Source organism: Daphnia magna, linkage group LG1 (genome assembly GCF_020631705.1).
Source record: "Daphnia magna isolate NIES linkage group LG1, ASM2063170v1.1, whole genome shotgun sequence".
Classification (NCBI taxonomy): Eukaryota; Metazoa; Arthropoda; class Branchiopoda; order Diplostraca; family Daphniidae; genus Daphnia; species Daphnia magna.
Genome location: NC_059182.1, coordinates 2,218,552 through 2,236,640, shown reverse-complemented (window position 1 = coordinate 2,236,640; position 18,089 = coordinate 2,218,552). Strand labels below are relative to the sequence as shown.

The 18,089-nt window shown below is 39.0% G+C and overlaps 6 protein-coding genes across 6 annotated transcripts; all 6 read left to right on the top strand.

The window, feature by feature from the left end:
• The first annotated feature begins 473 nt into the window (after positions 1–473).
• LOC116936380 (protein cueball) lies at positions 474–2,999 on the top strand. The gene is given in 8 exon segments (XM_032943526.2): positions 474–515; positions 590–615; positions 686–792; positions 1,591–1,812; positions 1,879–2,083; positions 2,145–2,217; positions 2,219–2,401; positions 2,473–2,999. Coding segments are annotated over 8 exon segments (1,263 nt in total). The 3' UTR covers positions 2,878–2,999.
• Positions 3,000–3,657: 658 nt separating this feature from the next.
• On the top strand, positions 3,658–6,107 carry LOC116936421 (protein cueball). The gene is given in 5 exon segments (XM_045177229.1): positions 3,658–4,050; positions 4,582–4,652; positions 4,654–4,804; positions 4,867–5,071; positions 5,130–6,107. Coding segments are annotated over 5 exon segments (1,194 nt in total). The 5' UTR covers positions 3,658–3,986; the 3' UTR covers positions 5,833–6,107.
• Positions 6,108–6,273: 166 nt separating this feature from the next.
• LOC116936414 (protein cueball) lies at positions 6,274–9,112 on the top strand. Its single transcript, XM_032943564.2, has 7 exons — positions 6,274–6,688; positions 7,029–7,250; positions 7,310–7,514; positions 7,574–7,829; positions 7,892–8,193; positions 8,272–8,584; positions 8,688–9,112. Exons 1-7 carry the CDS (start codon positions 6,619–6,621, stop codon positions 8,781–8,783), a joined length of 1,464 nt encoding a protein of 487 aa, XP_032799455.2. The 5' UTR covers positions 6,274–6,618; the 3' UTR covers positions 8,784–9,112.
• Positions 9,113–9,361: 249 nt separating this feature from the next.
• On the top strand, positions 9,362–11,649 carry LOC116936416 (dipeptidase 1). The gene is given in 11 exon segments (XM_045177223.1): positions 9,362–9,494; positions 9,603–9,802; positions 9,861–10,014; positions 10,076–10,208; positions 10,272–10,422; positions 10,492–10,561; positions 10,621–10,720; positions 10,723–10,884; positions 10,956–11,031; positions 11,093–11,228; positions 11,300–11,649. Coding segments are annotated over 10 exon segments (1,353 nt in total). The 5' UTR covers positions 9,362–9,494; positions 9,603–9,653; the 3' UTR covers positions 11,522–11,649.
• A 245-nt stretch (positions 11,650–11,894) lies between these two features.
• Positions 11,895–13,806, top strand: LOC116936417 (protein cueball). Its single transcript, XM_032943567.2, is given in 7 exon segments — positions 11,895–12,092; positions 12,173–12,391; positions 12,461–12,665; positions 12,727–12,784; positions 12,786–12,992; positions 13,071–13,466; positions 13,529–13,806. Coding segments are annotated over 7 exon segments (1,272 nt in total). The 5' UTR covers positions 11,895–12,022; the 3' UTR covers positions 13,646–13,806.
• Positions 13,807–15,820: 2,014 nt separating this feature from the next.
• On the top strand, positions 15,821–17,859 carry LOC116936419 (dipeptidase 1). Its single transcript, XM_032943568.2, is given in 10 exon segments — positions 15,821–16,163; positions 16,231–16,384; positions 16,449–16,581; positions 16,639–16,789; positions 16,857–16,926; positions 16,986–17,228; positions 17,230–17,248; positions 17,312–17,387; positions 17,448–17,583; positions 17,656–17,859. Coding segments are annotated over 10 exon segments (1,305 nt in total). The 5' UTR covers positions 15,821–15,969; the 3' UTR covers positions 17,785–17,859.
• Positions 17,860–18,089: the final 230 nt, after the last annotated feature.

The window sequence follows — 18,089 nt, the reverse complement described above, 5'->3', positions numbered from 1 at the left end:
CCCATCCTCCTCCCCAGTTTCTCATTTATTTTCCACATTTTCTAGTTTCTGCATTCAGTTGTCCACCCCTAGGCCGAGTGGCACGTTCTAAATTTTTTATGCGTTTATCTATAAACAAAAAAAGTTTTGCATATTCAGTCGTGTTACGATCGGATGCGATTTTCATAATGTTCCATACGAGGACATTTTTTTACGATTATCTAATGGGAGTGCGACATGGTCAATTGGCTTTTCTTTTTTGTTAAAATAGCGTGCAGAGCTGCAAAATGTACGTATTGAGGTTAAGTTAAACAAATTCCCTTACTCGAGATCCAGTTTTCATACCTTCTCGCATGACAACAAACAAACAGTAGCGTCAATATTGACTTTTTCAGTTTTTGGTGTGTGAATGTTGTGTTTGATATTGCTGCCTTATAGCCATAACCAGCATCAAATGTTTATTTTGAAACATAATTCTCAAAAACATTGATACCATGCGGAGGAGGGGCTCCAAGTTGAACTTTAAACGGAAAATGGTTATACAAGCGCTAACACATTTGGGAAACGAAAGCGTTAAACATCGCACTATGCCCATTGCCCTGGAATAAAGAAGAGTTCACGTTCCATAGTCTACCAGTTAGATAATATGCTTTTTTTTTCCCTCTCTTAATTCATTCAACAGTTAACGAACATCTGGTTATTTTAGTTGGACTTTTAATCAACAGAGCCGACGGATAGTTGAAGGTATAATCCAGTTTGAGTTCGTGTCGTCGAGGCACATCCGCTCGAAGCTGATATCGGGAGCGACGTTAGGTTCAGTTAATCATATCCTTTAGTTATTTTTAGATGAAAAAACAAAATTGACTTTTGCACTAGTCGCTTTAAGATCAGTTCAACGACGAAATTTGCATATTCACGCGTGAATTAACTCTCTTTTTGCTGTACGCTTCTGCGTTCTGAGTTTTTGACTTACATGTGAGTGGGTACGTGATTTGCTAGAGGCTGTACATGTTTTCTTGTTCGCATTATTTCGATTATTGCGACTACTCACGCTTCGACTGTGCACTGCGGGATGGACGACTTCTTGCTTAATCGGTCGCCAACTACGACGTTCTTTAGCCTACGCAGTAAGCCTAACCTATATATAAGACACCCAGATTTCTTTCACATTAAAAACGATAAGAACGAATACAAAATCTGTTCGAAAAAGTTGCGTTGCAGTCAGTCTCCATTCACGTAAAAGAGAAGGCACAAATCGAAGGACCCAGCTTCTGTTCTATTCAATCTCTGGCATTCTAATAAAAAAATTTTTTATTGAATTTTAATAAGAGAAATGCTTTCAAAAGCAAGTTTAATTTTTATCGCATTCGCTAGTGTGACGGTTAAATGTATCAAGCACGAAAGTAAGTACTGAGCGCAATTTTCAAGTACTGTTTTTAGTATTTAAATGTACTGTGTAATAAATCTAGTGTTATGTAATGACTGTGATTAGTATATATTGCAAATTAAATGTTTAAAATAAGATTAATCAACTGTAATTCAAATACTGTTTATCACTGCTGCGTTTATTGTCGGATAAAATTGTTTATGAAAACCTCATTTTGCGTACAGATCTCATCATTGCTGTTGGTGATGAACTCGAGTTTCTCACTGATGGAAGTACGTACCGGACGTTGACATTAGATTCTTATAACGCATCAAAATTGTCGGCTCTCGCGTACGACGCCACAACACGAAGACTCTTTTTCTCCGACCTGCGTCATCGTCACGGTCACATATTCAGCGTGAGTCTGGACGAAGAATCCCGCCGACCAGTTGAAGATATCGTTGAAAGTAATTTTAGCCCTACAGTATAATGAATCTAGTAGTTGCTTAACCCATTTTGAATTTTATTTGCAGGAAATAATAACGAAACTGTTGAGAGCTTAGCCTACGATCCTGTGACTAAAACGCTGTTATGGACGGATGGGCTCAATCGATCCATCCGTCGATACCAAATCGATTACGAGCACGTTCACATAGATGAGAAGGAAGGCATAGAAATCGTACATTTCTTAGAAAATGATGCTAAACCGCAAACTTTAGTGTCTGACCCTTGTACGAGGTAAATTTAGATTTCCACAATGAAAACGTATAAATTTTAATTCAATTCATTTTCTTTCTAGAATGTTGTATTGGACAAATATTCACAATTATCGTCCGTCTATCGAACGTTCGCTTATCAACGGAAACCAGCGTGGAAATTATAATTTATTCAGATTTATTGCTACCGAACGCGTTCGATGTGGACGTTGTTGAACAGATGATTTACTGGGCAGAGGATCTTAAAGACGGACACTTTCGCATTCAAAGAAGCTCTGTCGATGGAACTGGAACACAAGTTTTCTATCATGGCATCGGCAATTTTATCGTCAGTCTTACGGTACAATTTACCTTAAATGTAATGCATTTTATTTCCCCCCAAAAAATGTATTTCTTAATTGACTTATCAAGGTGGGAGATCATTATGTCTACTGGAGCGATTACAGCCACAAGAAACTCTGGTCTCTCCGGAAGGATGGATCATCTAAACGCCCCATAATCCTTCGCACGTTTCGCAATCCAGCGATGGGTGTGGCCGTATTTCGTCATCAGCCGTTGAACTGCAGCTTAATTACGTCAAACGTTCATCATCAGGAACTTACCATGGAAAGTACTGAGTCGTTAATTGTAACATTAATGATTCTTACATCGCTTACTATCGTGGCAGCCGTTGCTATCTTAATCTTCCGGTTCGGACGATTAATCGGCTGTGCCCAACCATTCTTATCCAATAAAACTGAAGGCACTTTTGCGTTCCAGAATTTTCAGAACCCCGTTCCTAATAACACGTACAAAATGTGTGAAAGAGTGATATAATGGCTGTCACCCAGTATTTTTGGTTAATTTTAATTGCACTGTTGTTCATATCGATATTGTAAAATAATCTGATTCTCATTCATAAAATTTCTACTTTTAAAATAAATACACCGTTAAAAACATGGTTTTTTAATAGTGTGCACAGTTGCCAATTCCTTTTGCGTGGAAAGTACAACCCAGAATGCTATTGCCATTTTTAGAAAATTTCTAGGTCAGCATAAAGTTTTAATCTTGCCCGGTTATTATTATTTAATGACATAAACCAATATTCCATAAGCCATTTGGAGTTAAAACAAGAGGTTACGATCTAACGAACCATGCCTCCTGTACCCTACTCAGTGCGATCAACAAGTTTGTTTTTAGAGAAAAGGGTATCAAAATAAAAATGCGATTCAGAAAAACTGGTTTGATAAGAAATCCTCAGAAATAATTTTGAATAAAGTGGATTTATGTTTCATGTAAATAAATAATCAGGACAAATATCAAGATAAAACAGTTGCCTTTGGAAACATGTCAACAGACTACGTCATTGGCTTGTAAAAAAAAAAACCCCGGTAAATAGAAAACTGGGCTTTGTTTTCCATGCATGTCAAATTAGACTTTCATTCTCCAGTGGTCATTGCAAATGGACGCTGAATATAAAAAAAAAAAAAAATTCTTTTTGATTTCGTGCCGTTACGCTACCGGGCAATTATGGCGTCGATTACAAATGTTTTCGAAATGGGCTTTTGAAAAGCCGCTCTGAAATTAATCTGCAGATAAAAAAAGAAGACTAATATTATAAGATTGTAAGACAATTAAATTTTTTACTGGTCAACCTTCACTGGCCAATTCGACCTCAATATCGACGTTTTCGTAACCAGTCGTGACTGGGACCATTAAGTTTCTCTACCTGGTTCAATCGCGAACAGTAAAGAAAAATTTATCATCGAGCTTAGACTACCTGTATACATTTCGTCCTGGAACAGTTTCAAACTGGTGAGCACACGAAATTGAGCAAACCAAACATTGGAGTGAGTGACAAGTTAATTTTAGCTAAACCTTTAGGCAGTGGAATTTTTTATTGAGTTTCGGTTGAATTTCAGCATAAAGTTTCCAATTTCCATACAATGCGAATCGAAGTACTCCCCATTTTCCTTATGTTTCAGGTAGTGGTCAGTCTCAAACACAATGGTAAGTTTGGAATTGGTTTGGTGTTTTTTTTTTTTATTTGACCGACATTTCATAATTGCTGCTCTTGTGCCATGGGCGATGGCATGCAAATTTGATCTTTCTTCAAGTGAAAAATAATATGCAAGTTACAGCTGAAGTGTCAATAGCCGAAAGCCATCTCATTCTTACATGCTTAAAGCTGATCTACATATTGAGCTTTGTTCTAGAAATTCGAAAACCTTATTTTTTTAGATTCTACAAAATTATGTAAATCGTGAATATCTGACATCTTTCCTTTGCATTCTGTAGCAAAGAGCAAAAATTGTAGGGGCAGGGAATGAATTTGCTGTAGAAACATTCCAAGGCTAATGCCTTACCTTACTCATCCCCACCTGTTTAGAATATTATGCAAAACAGGGAATGGGGACGAAAAGAAACAATGACGACCTTATCGCTTAAAATTTTACAGTTCTAATTTACAGACAAATTAAACTCAAAGTAGTGCAAACAAAAGAGTTTTAAACAAATCGAAAATTTTATTTTATTTTACAGATTTAATTATTGCTGTTGGCGATACACTTGAGCTTCTCAGTGATGGCAAAACATTTCAAACACTGACTTTAGTTTTCTTACAACGCGTCGAAACTGTCGGCTCTCGCGTACGATCCTGTGGCCAAAAAACTGTTTTTCTCCGACACTCGCCATCGTCACGGCCACATATTCAGCGTCGATCTCAACGACGAATTTTATCATCCTGTCGTCGACATAGCTGAAAGTATTTGAATTTCTCTATTTAATTGAGATCGTTCAATGATTTTTCTTTGCTTGAACAAACAGAAAAGGATAACGAAACGGTCGGCAGTTTGACGTACGATCCTGTTGATAAAACGCTTTTATGGATGGATGGATTTAATCGATCCATACGTCGAGTAAAGATCGAACATGAAACCTTCCACGCGGAAGAGAAAGGAGATGTTGAAATCCTCCATTCGTTCGACGATGCAAAGAAACCAAGCGGATTAATTTGCGATCCTTGTACAAGGTAACTAATTTATTGTTTCCCACATTTCACAGTTAACTCAAAGCTATTTTTGATTTAGAATGTTGTATTGGACAAACGTACATGAATCTCGTCCCACTATAGAACGGTCCTTTATCAATGGAAGTCATCCAAAAGTGATCATTGCAAACGATCTGTTCCGGCCGATGACGTTGGATCTCGACGTGCCGGAACAGAAACTTTACTGGGCTCAAAGTCTTCGTAACGGTTCTTTCTATATCGAAAGAAGCTTCGTGAACGGAACGGGAAGAGAAGATATTTACCGTGATGTTGGCCAAATTATCATCAGTCTCGCCATACGGTTTGACGTCCTATTATAATAGACTACGTTATTCATTCTTATTCAATTCAAGGTGGGTGGTGACTACGTGTACTGGGGAGATTACACTCAAAAGAAGCTGTGGTCCCTTAGAAAAGATGGATCTTCTAGCAGTCCGTTAACTCTTGGAACATTTCGCAATCCACCGACGAGTATTGTATTGCGACATCAGCCGCTGGATTGCAGTCTGCTAGAACAATCTCAAACTGGGAAATTAATCGCACATCAATCAGCGACCATAACCATTGCCTGTTTCACTATTACCAGTCTACTCATAATAGGCGTTGTTGCTATTTTTATGCTTCGAATTTGGACGTTTAGAAGTGGGAGAAAATTGTTGGTCTCTGACAAGGATGAAGACACTTTTCCTTTTCAAGATTTTGATAACGGCAGGGATTCGTACAGCAGAAAAATGACGCAATAAGTGTAACATGTTGGCACATTTCACTGCTTTGCTTTAATTTTTCTTTCTCCTTGTTGAGAACTGCCATGACCGGAAAATTCGTTTTTTTTTATTCAACGCAACCCGTTTGTTTGATGCATAAAAAAGACTTTTGTTGCATTAACGGTTGTCCTAATTATGTGGGGAATACCAAGAACAATTCAGGTGTTCTTTCAAACTCTCGTTGACGGTTGAGGAAAATTCGTTGTAATGTCCGCGTGAAGTTCCGTTAGTTGAGAATACAAAGGTAAAACATTCTCACAAATTTAATAGAGAAAGGTAGATCTATAAATATCGATTATTAGGTCTGTTTCTGACGTAACATTGCATCATTTTTACCAGTTTAAAACAGAATAAGGAATACCGCATTAATTGGAGGTTGGCAAGCTGCGCTACGGGCACTAGAATCATTTGAATTGCAACAAAAAAAAAGAACAACAGCAAAATCAGGCTTTCTCCGACCGGCTTTCGCAGGTCATTCGACCGCAAGATCGATGAACCGCCCCCCTTTTTTTGCGTAATCGGTCGTGATGCGGTGTTCTTTCAGATAGTTAAATAGTGCGCAGGAAGACAATTGAGTGAAAGGTCTGTGTCTTTTCTTCTTTATGTTCAATTTAGAGCAGTCGAGGTCTACCGGAGGCGGTTTTCAAGTCATGCAAAAACATTCGATGGAAGAGCAAGTTGAATCGTCAAGTCTCGAGCAGTGCCAAATGTTCTCTGTTGCAGTTCGCTGGATTTAAATTTATTCATTTACATTCGTTCCAGAGAATGCAATCGCTAATTCTTGTTGTTCTGATTGCTATTTCGGTAGCTACAGTTTGCAGTCTCAAACAAGACGGTAAGTTCATTTCTTAATTTTTAAAATTCTTATCAGAGTGGATTCCATTTCAAGTTCCGATGCAGTTGGCATTCTTGCAAAATTTTAATTGAAGCCTCTTCCAGCCATTAAAATTTATCTTTTGCAAAGCCATAAACATTTCGAGCTCTACCGGTATCAAATGTCACTAGTTGCATAATCTTATGTATGTTCTATTACGTCAGCTATTAGAGGTTTTAGTCGCGTTCATTTGTAGCCGAGCAGTAGACGACCTACGAGACATTGTAGTCTATGTGCAGTGACCTTTCTACTTCCTGAATAACAGTTAAAATCAACGAAAATGTTGATTTTGTTCCTGCAGATCTGATAATTGCTGTTGGCCATCAGCTGGAGCTTCTCACTGATGGAAGTACATATCGACGACTGAAGTTGAATTCTTACAATGCATCAAAGCCATCAGCCCTGGCATACGATGCCACGTCGAGAAAACTCTTTTTTGCTGATCTACGTCATCTTCACAGCCACATTTTCAGCGTCAATGTCGACGAAGAAGTGCCCCACGTTGTAGAGGATATCGTCAAGAGTAAGTGAATGCCCTTGTGAGAAGTTCTGCCTTTCAAATCATTATTATTTTTAATACAGAAAGAAGCAATGAAACTGTCGAGAGCTTGACGTACGATCCTGTTGATAAGATGCTTTTATGGACTGATGGATTTAATCGATCCATACGTCGAGTGCAGATTGGACAAGACAATCTCCTTGCGGAAGAAAATGATGGCGTTGAAGTTGTGCATTTCTTAGAATACGACGCTAAACCACGAGGATTGGTTTCCGATCCTTGTACAAGGTAAACAGTGTCATCAGCTGTCATCTGTCAGTGGATTTCAATTTATTTTTCATTTTCAGAATGTTGTATTGGACAAACATCCATGAAACTCGTCCAACAATTGAACGTTCATTTCTCAATGGAAGTCGACGTGAAATCGTGATCGAAACTGATTTGTTGTTACCTAATTCGTTAGATCTTGACATGCTGGAACAGAAACTCTATTGGGTCGAGAGTCTTCCTAGCGGTTACTTTCACATTGAACGAAGTTTCGTGAATGGAACAAACAGAGAAGAGATTTACCGTGGCATCGGCCAATTTGTCATCAGTCTTGCTGTAAGTCTTTTTTAACAATCGATCGCTAAGGTAATTGCTTACTCTAATTGTTTCCTCTCAAGGTTGGTGATGATTACGTCTACTGGAGTGATTACAATCACAAGAAACTCTGGTACGTACGGAAAGATGGCTCTTCGAAAAGAGCCATAGCTATTGGAACCTTTCGCCATCCAGTAATGGATGTAGTGGTGTTGCGTCATCATCCAATGGACTGTTGCTTAGTTCCATCAAAACCTTGCCATCCAGTCGATATCGTTTCGAACTCGGAGCCAATTCATAGCGGACGTGGAAACGCGGACGTTTGTTTAGATTTTTGCAACAACAATGGCGAATGTATCGTCGTGAATTCTGATTTACGTTGCAGGTAATGTACTTACACCTTTCAATTTTAATATTGGTAAGTGTCTCAATTGTTTTTCCCCTTTTTTTTTTGCTACTTAAGTTGTTCGATCGGATTCAGCGGAGACCGGTGTGAATTGGTAGACGAACAGTCTGTTTCGTGGGTCGATGACGATGAGCTCAAAGAAGTGAACGAATCTGATGTCGAATCGTCGCTCCGCCAAACGTCTCCCGTATACGAAACGATAGCAAAAACGTGTATACCTCTTACGTGCCTTCTTCTAATTGCAATCGCCACCGTTATTAGACTGCGATTCTTAACCGGCGGTAAATTAACGCAAGGATCGTCGAACAAGACGAGCAGTGTTGTTATCACAGAAGATTTAGAGAACAATTCTCTTTCAATGTGTGAAAGGGTAAATATTACAATAACTTTATGTCTTACTAGCTAGATGATGAAGTAATATTATTTTAGAACAGACAATAATATGACATGTTTATTTTGATGTATTATTTTAGCCGGGCACGCAGCAGGAAGTCACGACCGATTTAAAGATAGACGATAGCTGGAAACAAACCGGTGATTGTGCCACTTTATTGGAAAATGAATTTTGAAATGCCAAAACCAGAAACGGCTATCTACTTTTAATCTTTTCCGAGTAATCTAGCGCTCCTTCCTGCGTAACATGCAGGACTTGCAGGTGCATGACGCTAATGCCAAGGTGCCCTTAAACTAAAGTCACCGTAAAAATGCGTTGATTCTATCGTTGCCCCATCTAGAAGATTCAACAATAACGAGGACTCTAACATTTTTCATTTTAAACTCACTTTTTGAATTTAAGAGTACCAATTCACCATACAATGTCAATTATCATACAATGTATGAATTCCGTTAACCGTCACGCATGCATTGTCACGCACACAGTACAGTCATAGAAGTTTAATTTGTTTGTTGCTAGTTCTACGTTTTTAACTTTTCAGTTGGTTATTTCTTACGTTAAAATTGGGTTTAAAAGAATTTTAGGGTTGATAAATTTATCAAAATTGAAAGTTTATTGTCTTTTTAAAAAGGCAAGTGTTAAGGCAAACTGGTTTTTGAGTCTACGCGATTACCTCAGCGCCCATCGGCGCAACTAATCCTTATAAGGATTTGTGAACCTTGAAAGCGGACCGAGTCCAATCCGAAAATTGTTGGCCTTGTTCTAGTACGCGTTGCAACTTCGGATACTCCCGTTGGCATCTTTGTTTTTTCCACAGTGTCCGTAATTGCAGTCGAGTTCGGTTCGTTCCGGTTATTTTCATTGAAACAATCGCAGTTTACCATTCGTAAGTGAGCTACCGAGTCAATAACATTGACTGTGTCCGTTTTAAAATCCCTGTCCTAAGACAGTCGAATTTTAAATTCTAATCAGTCGCGACATTCTGTTAAAGAAGAAGTAAAACAGGTTCTGCTAAGGGCATTGGATTTGCATATTTGCCAACAAAATGAAACTGTACTTCATTTTGTTAACGCTCCTGATTGCGACAGAGAAGATCCACAGCTCTCGTTATCATCGTTCCGTTGATCCACTTGCCTACAAGAATTACTTACCCAAGGCTAACGCTATTCTGGATCGAGTTCCGCTAATCGACGGGTAACTAGCTGAACTAAATTAATAATTTATGTTTTATTTAAATATTCATTTTGTGTAGGCACAATGATTTGCCATGGACGTTGCGCAATTATGCCAACAATCAAGTTGGTATTTTGAATATTACCGACTTGACCAACGTCGAGCCATGGGCCAGCTCCTCGTCATCGCATACCGACGTAATCAGATTGCGTCAGGGCAAGGTCGGAGCTCAGGTAAATATTTGCATTTTGACACGAAAAAAACAAGCGACTGTTTTTATTTATGGCTTGATAGTTTTGGGCGGCGTACGTAGGTTGCACAACCCAATACAAAGATGCTGTTACAAAGACATGGGAACAAATCGACGTCGTCCATCGATTAGTGGATGCTAATCCGGATACTTTTGAGTTCGTCACATCAGCTCAAGGTATCCTTCATTAACAACAAAAAACAGATGGTGAAAATGATTGTAGAACATTTTGATTTACAGGAATCGAAGATGCTTTCCGTCGAGGTAAAATTGGAAGTTTGATTGGAGTCGAAGGTGGTCATTCAATCGACAGTTCATTATCCGTTTTGCGGATGATGTACGACATGGGTGTGCGCTACATGACACTGACACACGCATGTCCCACTCCATGGTAGTTTTTGAATTACAAATAACATTGAAATATTTTGAAATCATTATTGATAATTTTTTCCTGGCGTAGGGCAGATAATTCGCAGCTGGATAATGCCGGAGGTGTGCCCGTTAGCAACGGTCTCTCCGCATTTGGCAAGGTACCACAAAAGTCCTTAAGGCATTATTGAAAGTCTAAAATTAACTGTTTTAATAACAGATTGTGGTGAAGGAAATGAATCGCTTGGGGATGCTACTTGACTTGTCGCACATTTCACGCAAAACGATGAAAGACGCGTTAGAAACGAGCGTAGCTCCCGTGATTTTTCTCATTCGTCAGCTTATTCCGTGTGCAACAACACGCGGAACGTTCCCGACGACGTTCTGAGATTGGTGGCCCAAAAGAAAGGTGTCGTCATGGTCAATTTTTACTCGGACTTTGTCACCTGTGGCATTTCAAAAGCGACTATTGAAGATGTGGCAAGTAAAAACGCTTTATTGTAAAATTGAAAACCATGGACAGAATTCAAAGGTTTTATTACGTATACAATGCAGATCATATGGATCACATCCGAAACGTTGCCGGAGCGGATTACATCGGAATCGGGGCCGATTATAATGGCGTAACTAGGTAGCCAACATTTCAAACTGTTTCTTTTTTTACATTCATTCAAAAACCAATTTTAACACAGGGTACCTGAAGGATTGGAAGACGTTTCGAAATATCCGGACTTGTTCGCCTTGTTACTCTCTCGTGGCTGGACGGAAAATGAATTAGAGAAAGTGGCCGGCCTTAATTTGCTGCGAGTCTTCAGAGAGGCCGAAGCGGTTGAGTCTTTTTTTTCTTTATTCCTTAATTTTTATGGTTTACATTTTAAGTTTTTTACCTGCGTGTATAGGTCCGTAATCAAATGGCTGTCGATGGAGTGAAACCGTTTGATGATTGGATCCCTCAAACGGATATGCCAGCAGAATCCCAGCCGTGTAACACTGGTGACTATGGCAACAAAACGAATCCTATTGTCGGTAACGCAGCCGTACGCATTGAACTTTCTTCATTTTCTTTTTTCACTTTGATTCTTTATTATGTCATTCCACGGTTCTCTTTATCCCCAAAGTGAAGCAAAAGGTGCTGGTAGGTTCGTTCTCCTTAGAATGTCGTTGTCCAATTAGATTCTTTAGAAACTCAAGATTTGTTTAGCCCTTTTTCATTGATTTTAATTTCAATAAACTTTCACCGGTGATTTAATATTCAGTTAATTCAATTAATATTAATTCTTGATTACAAATCTGTTTAGCTTTTGACTTAGTGAGACGCCAAACTTCAGTTTGTAAAACCTGATCTAAATATTATCCATTCATGTCACAAATCAAGTGATAACTGCGCATGATGTACTGCGAACTTAAACAAAATTGCGATATTTAATGTTGCGCAGTTGGACACGCTTACGCAATAATTTTTTAAGGGGTTCAAATTGACGTTCCTTGCTCTCCTCCGATAACGACTAGTTGAAAGAGTGATCGCTCCGTTGACAAGACGTTCCAAAATCGCAGCTCCAAAAGAAAATCCTAAACTGAATCATCCTTCTCCAATATAGTCCTACCTCATTTATAAAAATAAAATGCAATCGGAAGCTCTTGTTATTGTTATGGCTTTCGCTACTGTAACTGCCAGTGGTTTCAAACATGACGGTTAGTTCTCTTTGAATTTTAACCATTCTGGACTTATTATTACCCTGAATGCATGTCCGTTTAACTTCGACCTTTTGCAGATCTCATCGTTGCCGTTGATGATAGACTCGAATTTCTAACCGATGGAAGTATGAATCGAACACTGAAATTGGATTCTTATAATGCCTCAAAATTGTCAGCGCTCGCATACGATGCCACAACGAGGAAACTCTTTTTCTCTGACCGACACCATCTTTACGGTCACATCTTCAGCATTAATCTTGGAGATGAATCACATCTTGTCGAGGATATCGTCGAAAGTAATTCGCCACTTCCAGAAGTAGTACAGATGAATTTTAATCTACCAATTATCTTCCATGTTTATGCAGGAAACACGAATGAAACTGTCGAAAGTTTGGCGTACGATCCTGTCAGGAAATTGTTGTTATGGACAGATTGGTTTAATCGATCCATTCGACGAGTTCAACTCGTTCAAGACCATATCCACATCGAAGAAAAGGATGGCATTGAAATTGTCCACTTTCTAGAAGATGATGCGAAACCCCGTGGACTTGTGTTCGATCCTTGTATGAGGTAATCAACTATAGGTTCATTGTAAAATGAAACTGATTGTAATTGCCTTTTTTTCTTTAAGGATGTTGTACTGGACCAACGTGTACAAGTCACGCCCAACTATCGAACGTTCGTTTCTTCAATGGAAGTAAACGAGAAATCATTATTCAAACGGACTTGTTTGTACCGAACGCGTTGGATCTTGACGTGTTGGATCAGAGACTCTACTGGGCTGACAATCTTCGTGAAGGAGACTACCGGACGTTCAACATCGAAAGAAGTTTCGTCAATGGAACAGGCAGACAGAAAATATACCGTGGTATCGGCCAATTCGTCGTCAGTCTCACGGTATGGTATCATTACTCGAATCATTCTTTGATAAGCATTGATTTTTTACCACTAATTATCCATTTAATTGTATTGAAGGTGGGCGGTGATTACGTGTACTGGACAGATTACAATCTCAAGAAGCTGTGGTATGTACGAAAGGATGGGTCATCCAAGGGTTCCATGATGCTTCGAGCATATTCACGTAATCCAGCTATGGGTGTGGTTGTCTTTCGTCACGAACCTTTGAACTGTGGATTGCTCAACACGCCGGAAAATGATCTTGAAGACATGGCCGATTTTCAAACAAAGAAAATGTACATCATTTTCGTAAACCTCATCTGCCTCGTTATAGTGGCCATGGTGGCTACTTTAACCTTTCGGTTTTGGAAATTTACCGGCTGTAAACAAACCTTGGTGTCTAACAACAGCCAAAAGCTATTCGCGTTCCAGAATTTCGAGAATTGCACGAGCTCCATCACGATGTCTGAGAGGGTAATTTTTAATCTTCAGAAATTATGTAAAGATTTAAATGTTTGATTGTGACATTTTCGCAGTCGTCAACACAATCGGAGCCCGTTAGTCCATCGTCGATGGAGTCTATGGGCGTGAACGTATTACTCGCGAACGAACGACACAGCGACACTACCGCCTTATTTAAATGTGAATTTTAAAAACAGGCCATTCCATTCAAATGAAATGTTTCTTGAATGAAAACGAGCCGCGTTTAACCATTTAGGAGAATTACGCATCTCATCTGATATTGTATAATTTTTTATTGTGTTCTGTGTAATAACTCGAGTTGTAAATCTAATAATGAAATCATTCTAATCTTCGTCGTTTTTCTTTATTTAACATGTTCTCGAGTCCTGCACGCTGTAACATCCAACATGCCATACATTACGAAATTAAGTATAATTTTCTTTGATACGTTTAGAATTAAAAATCGTAGACGACAAATTATGTCAGGGTTCCGGCACCAGAAAAACAAATGATGTTGTAAATAACATATCAAAAATCAGAATTTGAATCGCAACGTTGGCCATTTTATATAACGGTTTCATCTTTCAGTTCGTTGGATATATTCGCGATAACCATTTGTACTTCATGTTTATTTTACACAGAATACTGTCTGGACAGTACGCAGTTAAGTGAAATTTATATAACCATTCATCAAATTGCCTCCGTTGCTTTATAACTCGATCAAGGACAGACGGTTTCAACGGACGATCTGCGCTTTGCGAGAGTTCAGTGGTCGTCGAGTCCGTGTCCACATGAAAGAAGAGTCGAGCGAGTTGAATCAATAAGACCACAACGCAGTTCAGTAGTCTCGTTTGCAATAACATTATACAGATATCCAGATAAAATAAACTTCACATTATTTATGTCTCGAAATTCGTACATGAAATTGAAAGCTTTTATTTGTTTTCAGTGCTTGTTTCTTGTCAGAAACTATGCAGCCCAATATGCTAATTGTATTACTAAAAAATATTGTTGAAATTTTCTCGCTGGTTTTATTGTTTGCGAACATTTATAACCTATATTATAAAGAGGACCATAATTTTACGAAAATGTAGTTCTTGTTACGTCACGTGATTTTCATATGACGCCACTCTTGTGATATGCTAACTTTTTGATCTATGATCCCTACAAGACCACATAAACGATGCTTTCTTTTTAAACGGATTGCTGGGTACGCAATCTTGTTTGATACCTTATTGAATTTCACTTACACATGCAGATGTTATAATGAGCCATCAGCTCGAATTTCAACGGAAATACGTATCAGAAATCGATGTTGAATAATTATAATGCGTCAAAGCTCTCAGCTCTTGCGTTGCAAATTCTTTTTCCTCCTACACTCGCCATTTTCCTTCAAGTTTTCGACATCAACTTGAATCGTCAATCGAAATTTTTTTCCTCCCACGCAAAATGTTACTGTCCTTGTTGAACTTGAGTTCTTTTTCTTTTGATTTTGGCTACAGAAAGCAATAACAAAACTGTCGATAGATTGGCCTACGACCCTGTGGAGTAAAATGCTGGTCCGGGGGGCTGATGGATCGATCCATTCTGACGGCTTTAAATCGATCAGGACCGACGTCCTCGTCGAACAGAACACAGCCGTTGAGATTGGGCACTTCTTGGAAGAACCCAATCAAACTGCATGCTTTGGTGATTGATCCATAGAAAAAGGGATGAAACGACTTCATCTGACCTCTGATAAAAACCTGATTGGTTTATCAGCTTTTTTATTTCCTTAAAGAAAATTATATTGCGCTAAGCGTTTCAAACATGCAAGGAAAAACCAGTTACGAAATTATCTTTTATTCTGATCAGCATATTGGGACAAAAACACCTTAGAGAAACAACCTTGACCAGGTGATCGCCCATCCTCCTAGCCTTCTTTCGTATATTGCGCGTCCTTGCACTTGATCTGCAGACGTTCAATTTTAGGGTAATGGAACGGAAAATTTCGTGGAATGAAAGATATTCTGTCCTAATTACTTCATAATCGTTCTCCACCTTTTCAGTTTATTCTAGTGCGTGTAGAAGCAAAGTCGCACGTGTCAACGGTCAAGTAAATTTTAGAACCCACGAGACCAACTTAAAGTTTGTAAATTTCAACGGTATATTCGTAAGACTCTCGCATTTAAAGGTAAGTTAACTACTACCAATGTTAATTCGCTAATATCATGACCTAGTGTCGCACTGCAAGTGGCTTTTCGAGTATTGCGTAATTGAGTTAAGTTAGCCAATAGATGAAAAGATATTACTTGTACTGATCTTGGCTTATCACAACAAACCGTCTACAAAAGTAAACGTGCATATTGATGTGTTTATCAGTTGTCTTTGTTTTGTCTGTGTTGACATTGTCACTCTCTGTACTTGAACCAAATCAACAGTTGAACGGTAATTTTCGTTAGCAAAGCCAACAATAGACTATCATTGTGCGCCATAATCAGAAAGCTAAAGCTATATTAATGCATTGGGAGTGTATATGATTACGTCAGTTGTGATATTGGCAACCCAACGAAATAACTTAAAAATGAAACTGCGTTTAACTGTTTTCTTAGTTTTGCTGGTGATTGAGCTGATCCTGAGTTCTCCTTCTCGTCGTTTCGATGGAGTGGCTTTTGAAAAATTCTTAATTAAAGCCAGAGACGTTCTGGATCGAGTTCCGCTTATTGATGGGTAAACTAACATCAGTAAAAACCATTTTAAACATTTTAAATACATCTTTGCGTGTGTGTTTTTACAGACACAACGATTTTCCTTATAGCCTTCGAAGATATGAAAGTAATCAAGTGGGAGATTTGGACATTTATGACTTGACAACTGTCGAACCATGGGCTAGTTCTTCTTCGTCGCATACGGATATCAATAGACTACGCCAAGGAAAAGTAGGAGCCCAGGTCAGAATCAATATTAAAATTTTAGGACAACATAACATGACAATTTTATGTGATTTACTCATAGTTTTGGTCAGCCTATGTCCCGTGTTCTACGCAATACAAGGATGCCATCTCAAAGACGTGGGAGCAGATTGACGTAATCCATCGATTAGTGGAAGCAAATCCGACAACGTTCGCATTCGTAACATCAGCACAAGGTTCGCTTAATTATCAATATTTTTTAAAATATCCTGATCCTATCGAATACTTTGCAGAAATTGAAGATGCTTTTGCACAAGGGAAAATTGGGAGCATGGTTGGAGTAGAAGGTGGACATTCGATCGGCAGCTCATTGGCCGTCCTCCGTATGATGTACGACATGGGTGTACGTTACATGACAATGACGCATTCATGCCCTACTCCATGGTAATAAAAATGAACGTTTGATTATGCCAGTTTCATAATATTCAAGCGTGGATTGTGTTTTATCTAGGGCAGATAACTCGCAATTGGACGATCCCGGTAACGTTCCTGTTCATGACGGCCTAACTCCGTTTGGCAGGGTACGTAAATCTTAAAAAATAGCCGAGATAATTCAATCATAAATTATTGCAATCAACAGACTGTGGTGGCAGAAATGAATCGGTTGGGAATGTTGATCGACTTGTCGCATGTTTCCCGCAAAACAATGAGGGACGCGTTGGAAATAAGCACAGCACCTGTCATTTTCTCTCATTCGTCAGCTTACGCATTATGCAACAACACCCGTAACGTTCCCGACGATATTTTGCAACTGGTGGCTCAAAACGGAGGTGTCGTCATGGTCAATTTCTTTGTTTCTTACGTCACCTGTGGTTCTGACAGCAACTGTTCAAGACGTTGCAGGTTTGATCATTTTTCTAATTCTTTCAATCCATGTTTAATTATAAATGACTTCTGTCGTTGCAGATCATATTGAACACATCAGGAACATTGCGGGGGTCGACAACGTCGGCGTCGGATCGGACTTTAATGGCGTCGCAAGGTAAGTGACATCCAGAGAAAGATGCGCCACAACTTTGTAGACAAAAGTTGATATCAATAGGACACCCGATGGATTGAAAGATGTTTCTCAGTATCCAAACTTGTTTGCCGAACTACTTGCTCGCGGATGGACGGAAACTGACCTGGAAAAAGTTGCTGGACTTAACTTGCTGAGAGCACTCAGAGGTGCCGAATCGGTGAGGATAGTCCTTTAAACAAACGTAGATTTCTTTCATTCGATTGTTGATTGCAACGGTTTTTTTTTACAGGTACGCGATCAGATGGCAGCCGATGGAATAAAACCTTTTGACGAGTGGATTCCGCAAACGGATTTACCGGCCGAGGCTCAGCCGTGCAGTACCGGCGAGTACAAATCCCAAAAACTATTAACCGAATGAAATCTTGGTTTAATTTAGCTAAAGGCTGTTTCATCCCCTGATTAGCTAATGAATTACATTTGATAGTCGCTGAAACAAAGGGTTGCCATCTATGCCTTATCTTGCACACGAGCAATATTACAAGTGAACAGAAGATGCAGCGATGACTAGATAAGAGCAAATCGAAAATTGGGCTTGCTAAGCCAGTTTTTGTGTGTAACGTGGTATGCAAGAATCGCTAATCGATACGACAAGAGGGCTTGTCTAGTTTTTACCCACATCTTCAGCACGTTTGGAAAATCATGGAAATCTATCGATAGAGCTTT

Excerpts from the sequence above, each read along its gene's own strand:
- LOC116936414 (XM_032943564.2), top strand. The coding sequence starts at position 6,619 with ATGCAATCGCTAATTCTTGTTGTTCTGATTGCTATTTCGGTAGCTACA. Across the intron at positions 6,689-7,028 it reads TTGCAGTCTCAAACAAGACG|ATCTGATAATTGCTGTTGGC; the intron begins GTAAGTTCATTT and ends TTGTTCCTGCAG. Across the intron at positions 8,585-8,687 it reads CTCTTTCAATGTGTGAAAGG|CCGGGCACGCAGCAGGAAGT; the intron begins GTAAATATTACA and ends GTATTATTTTAG.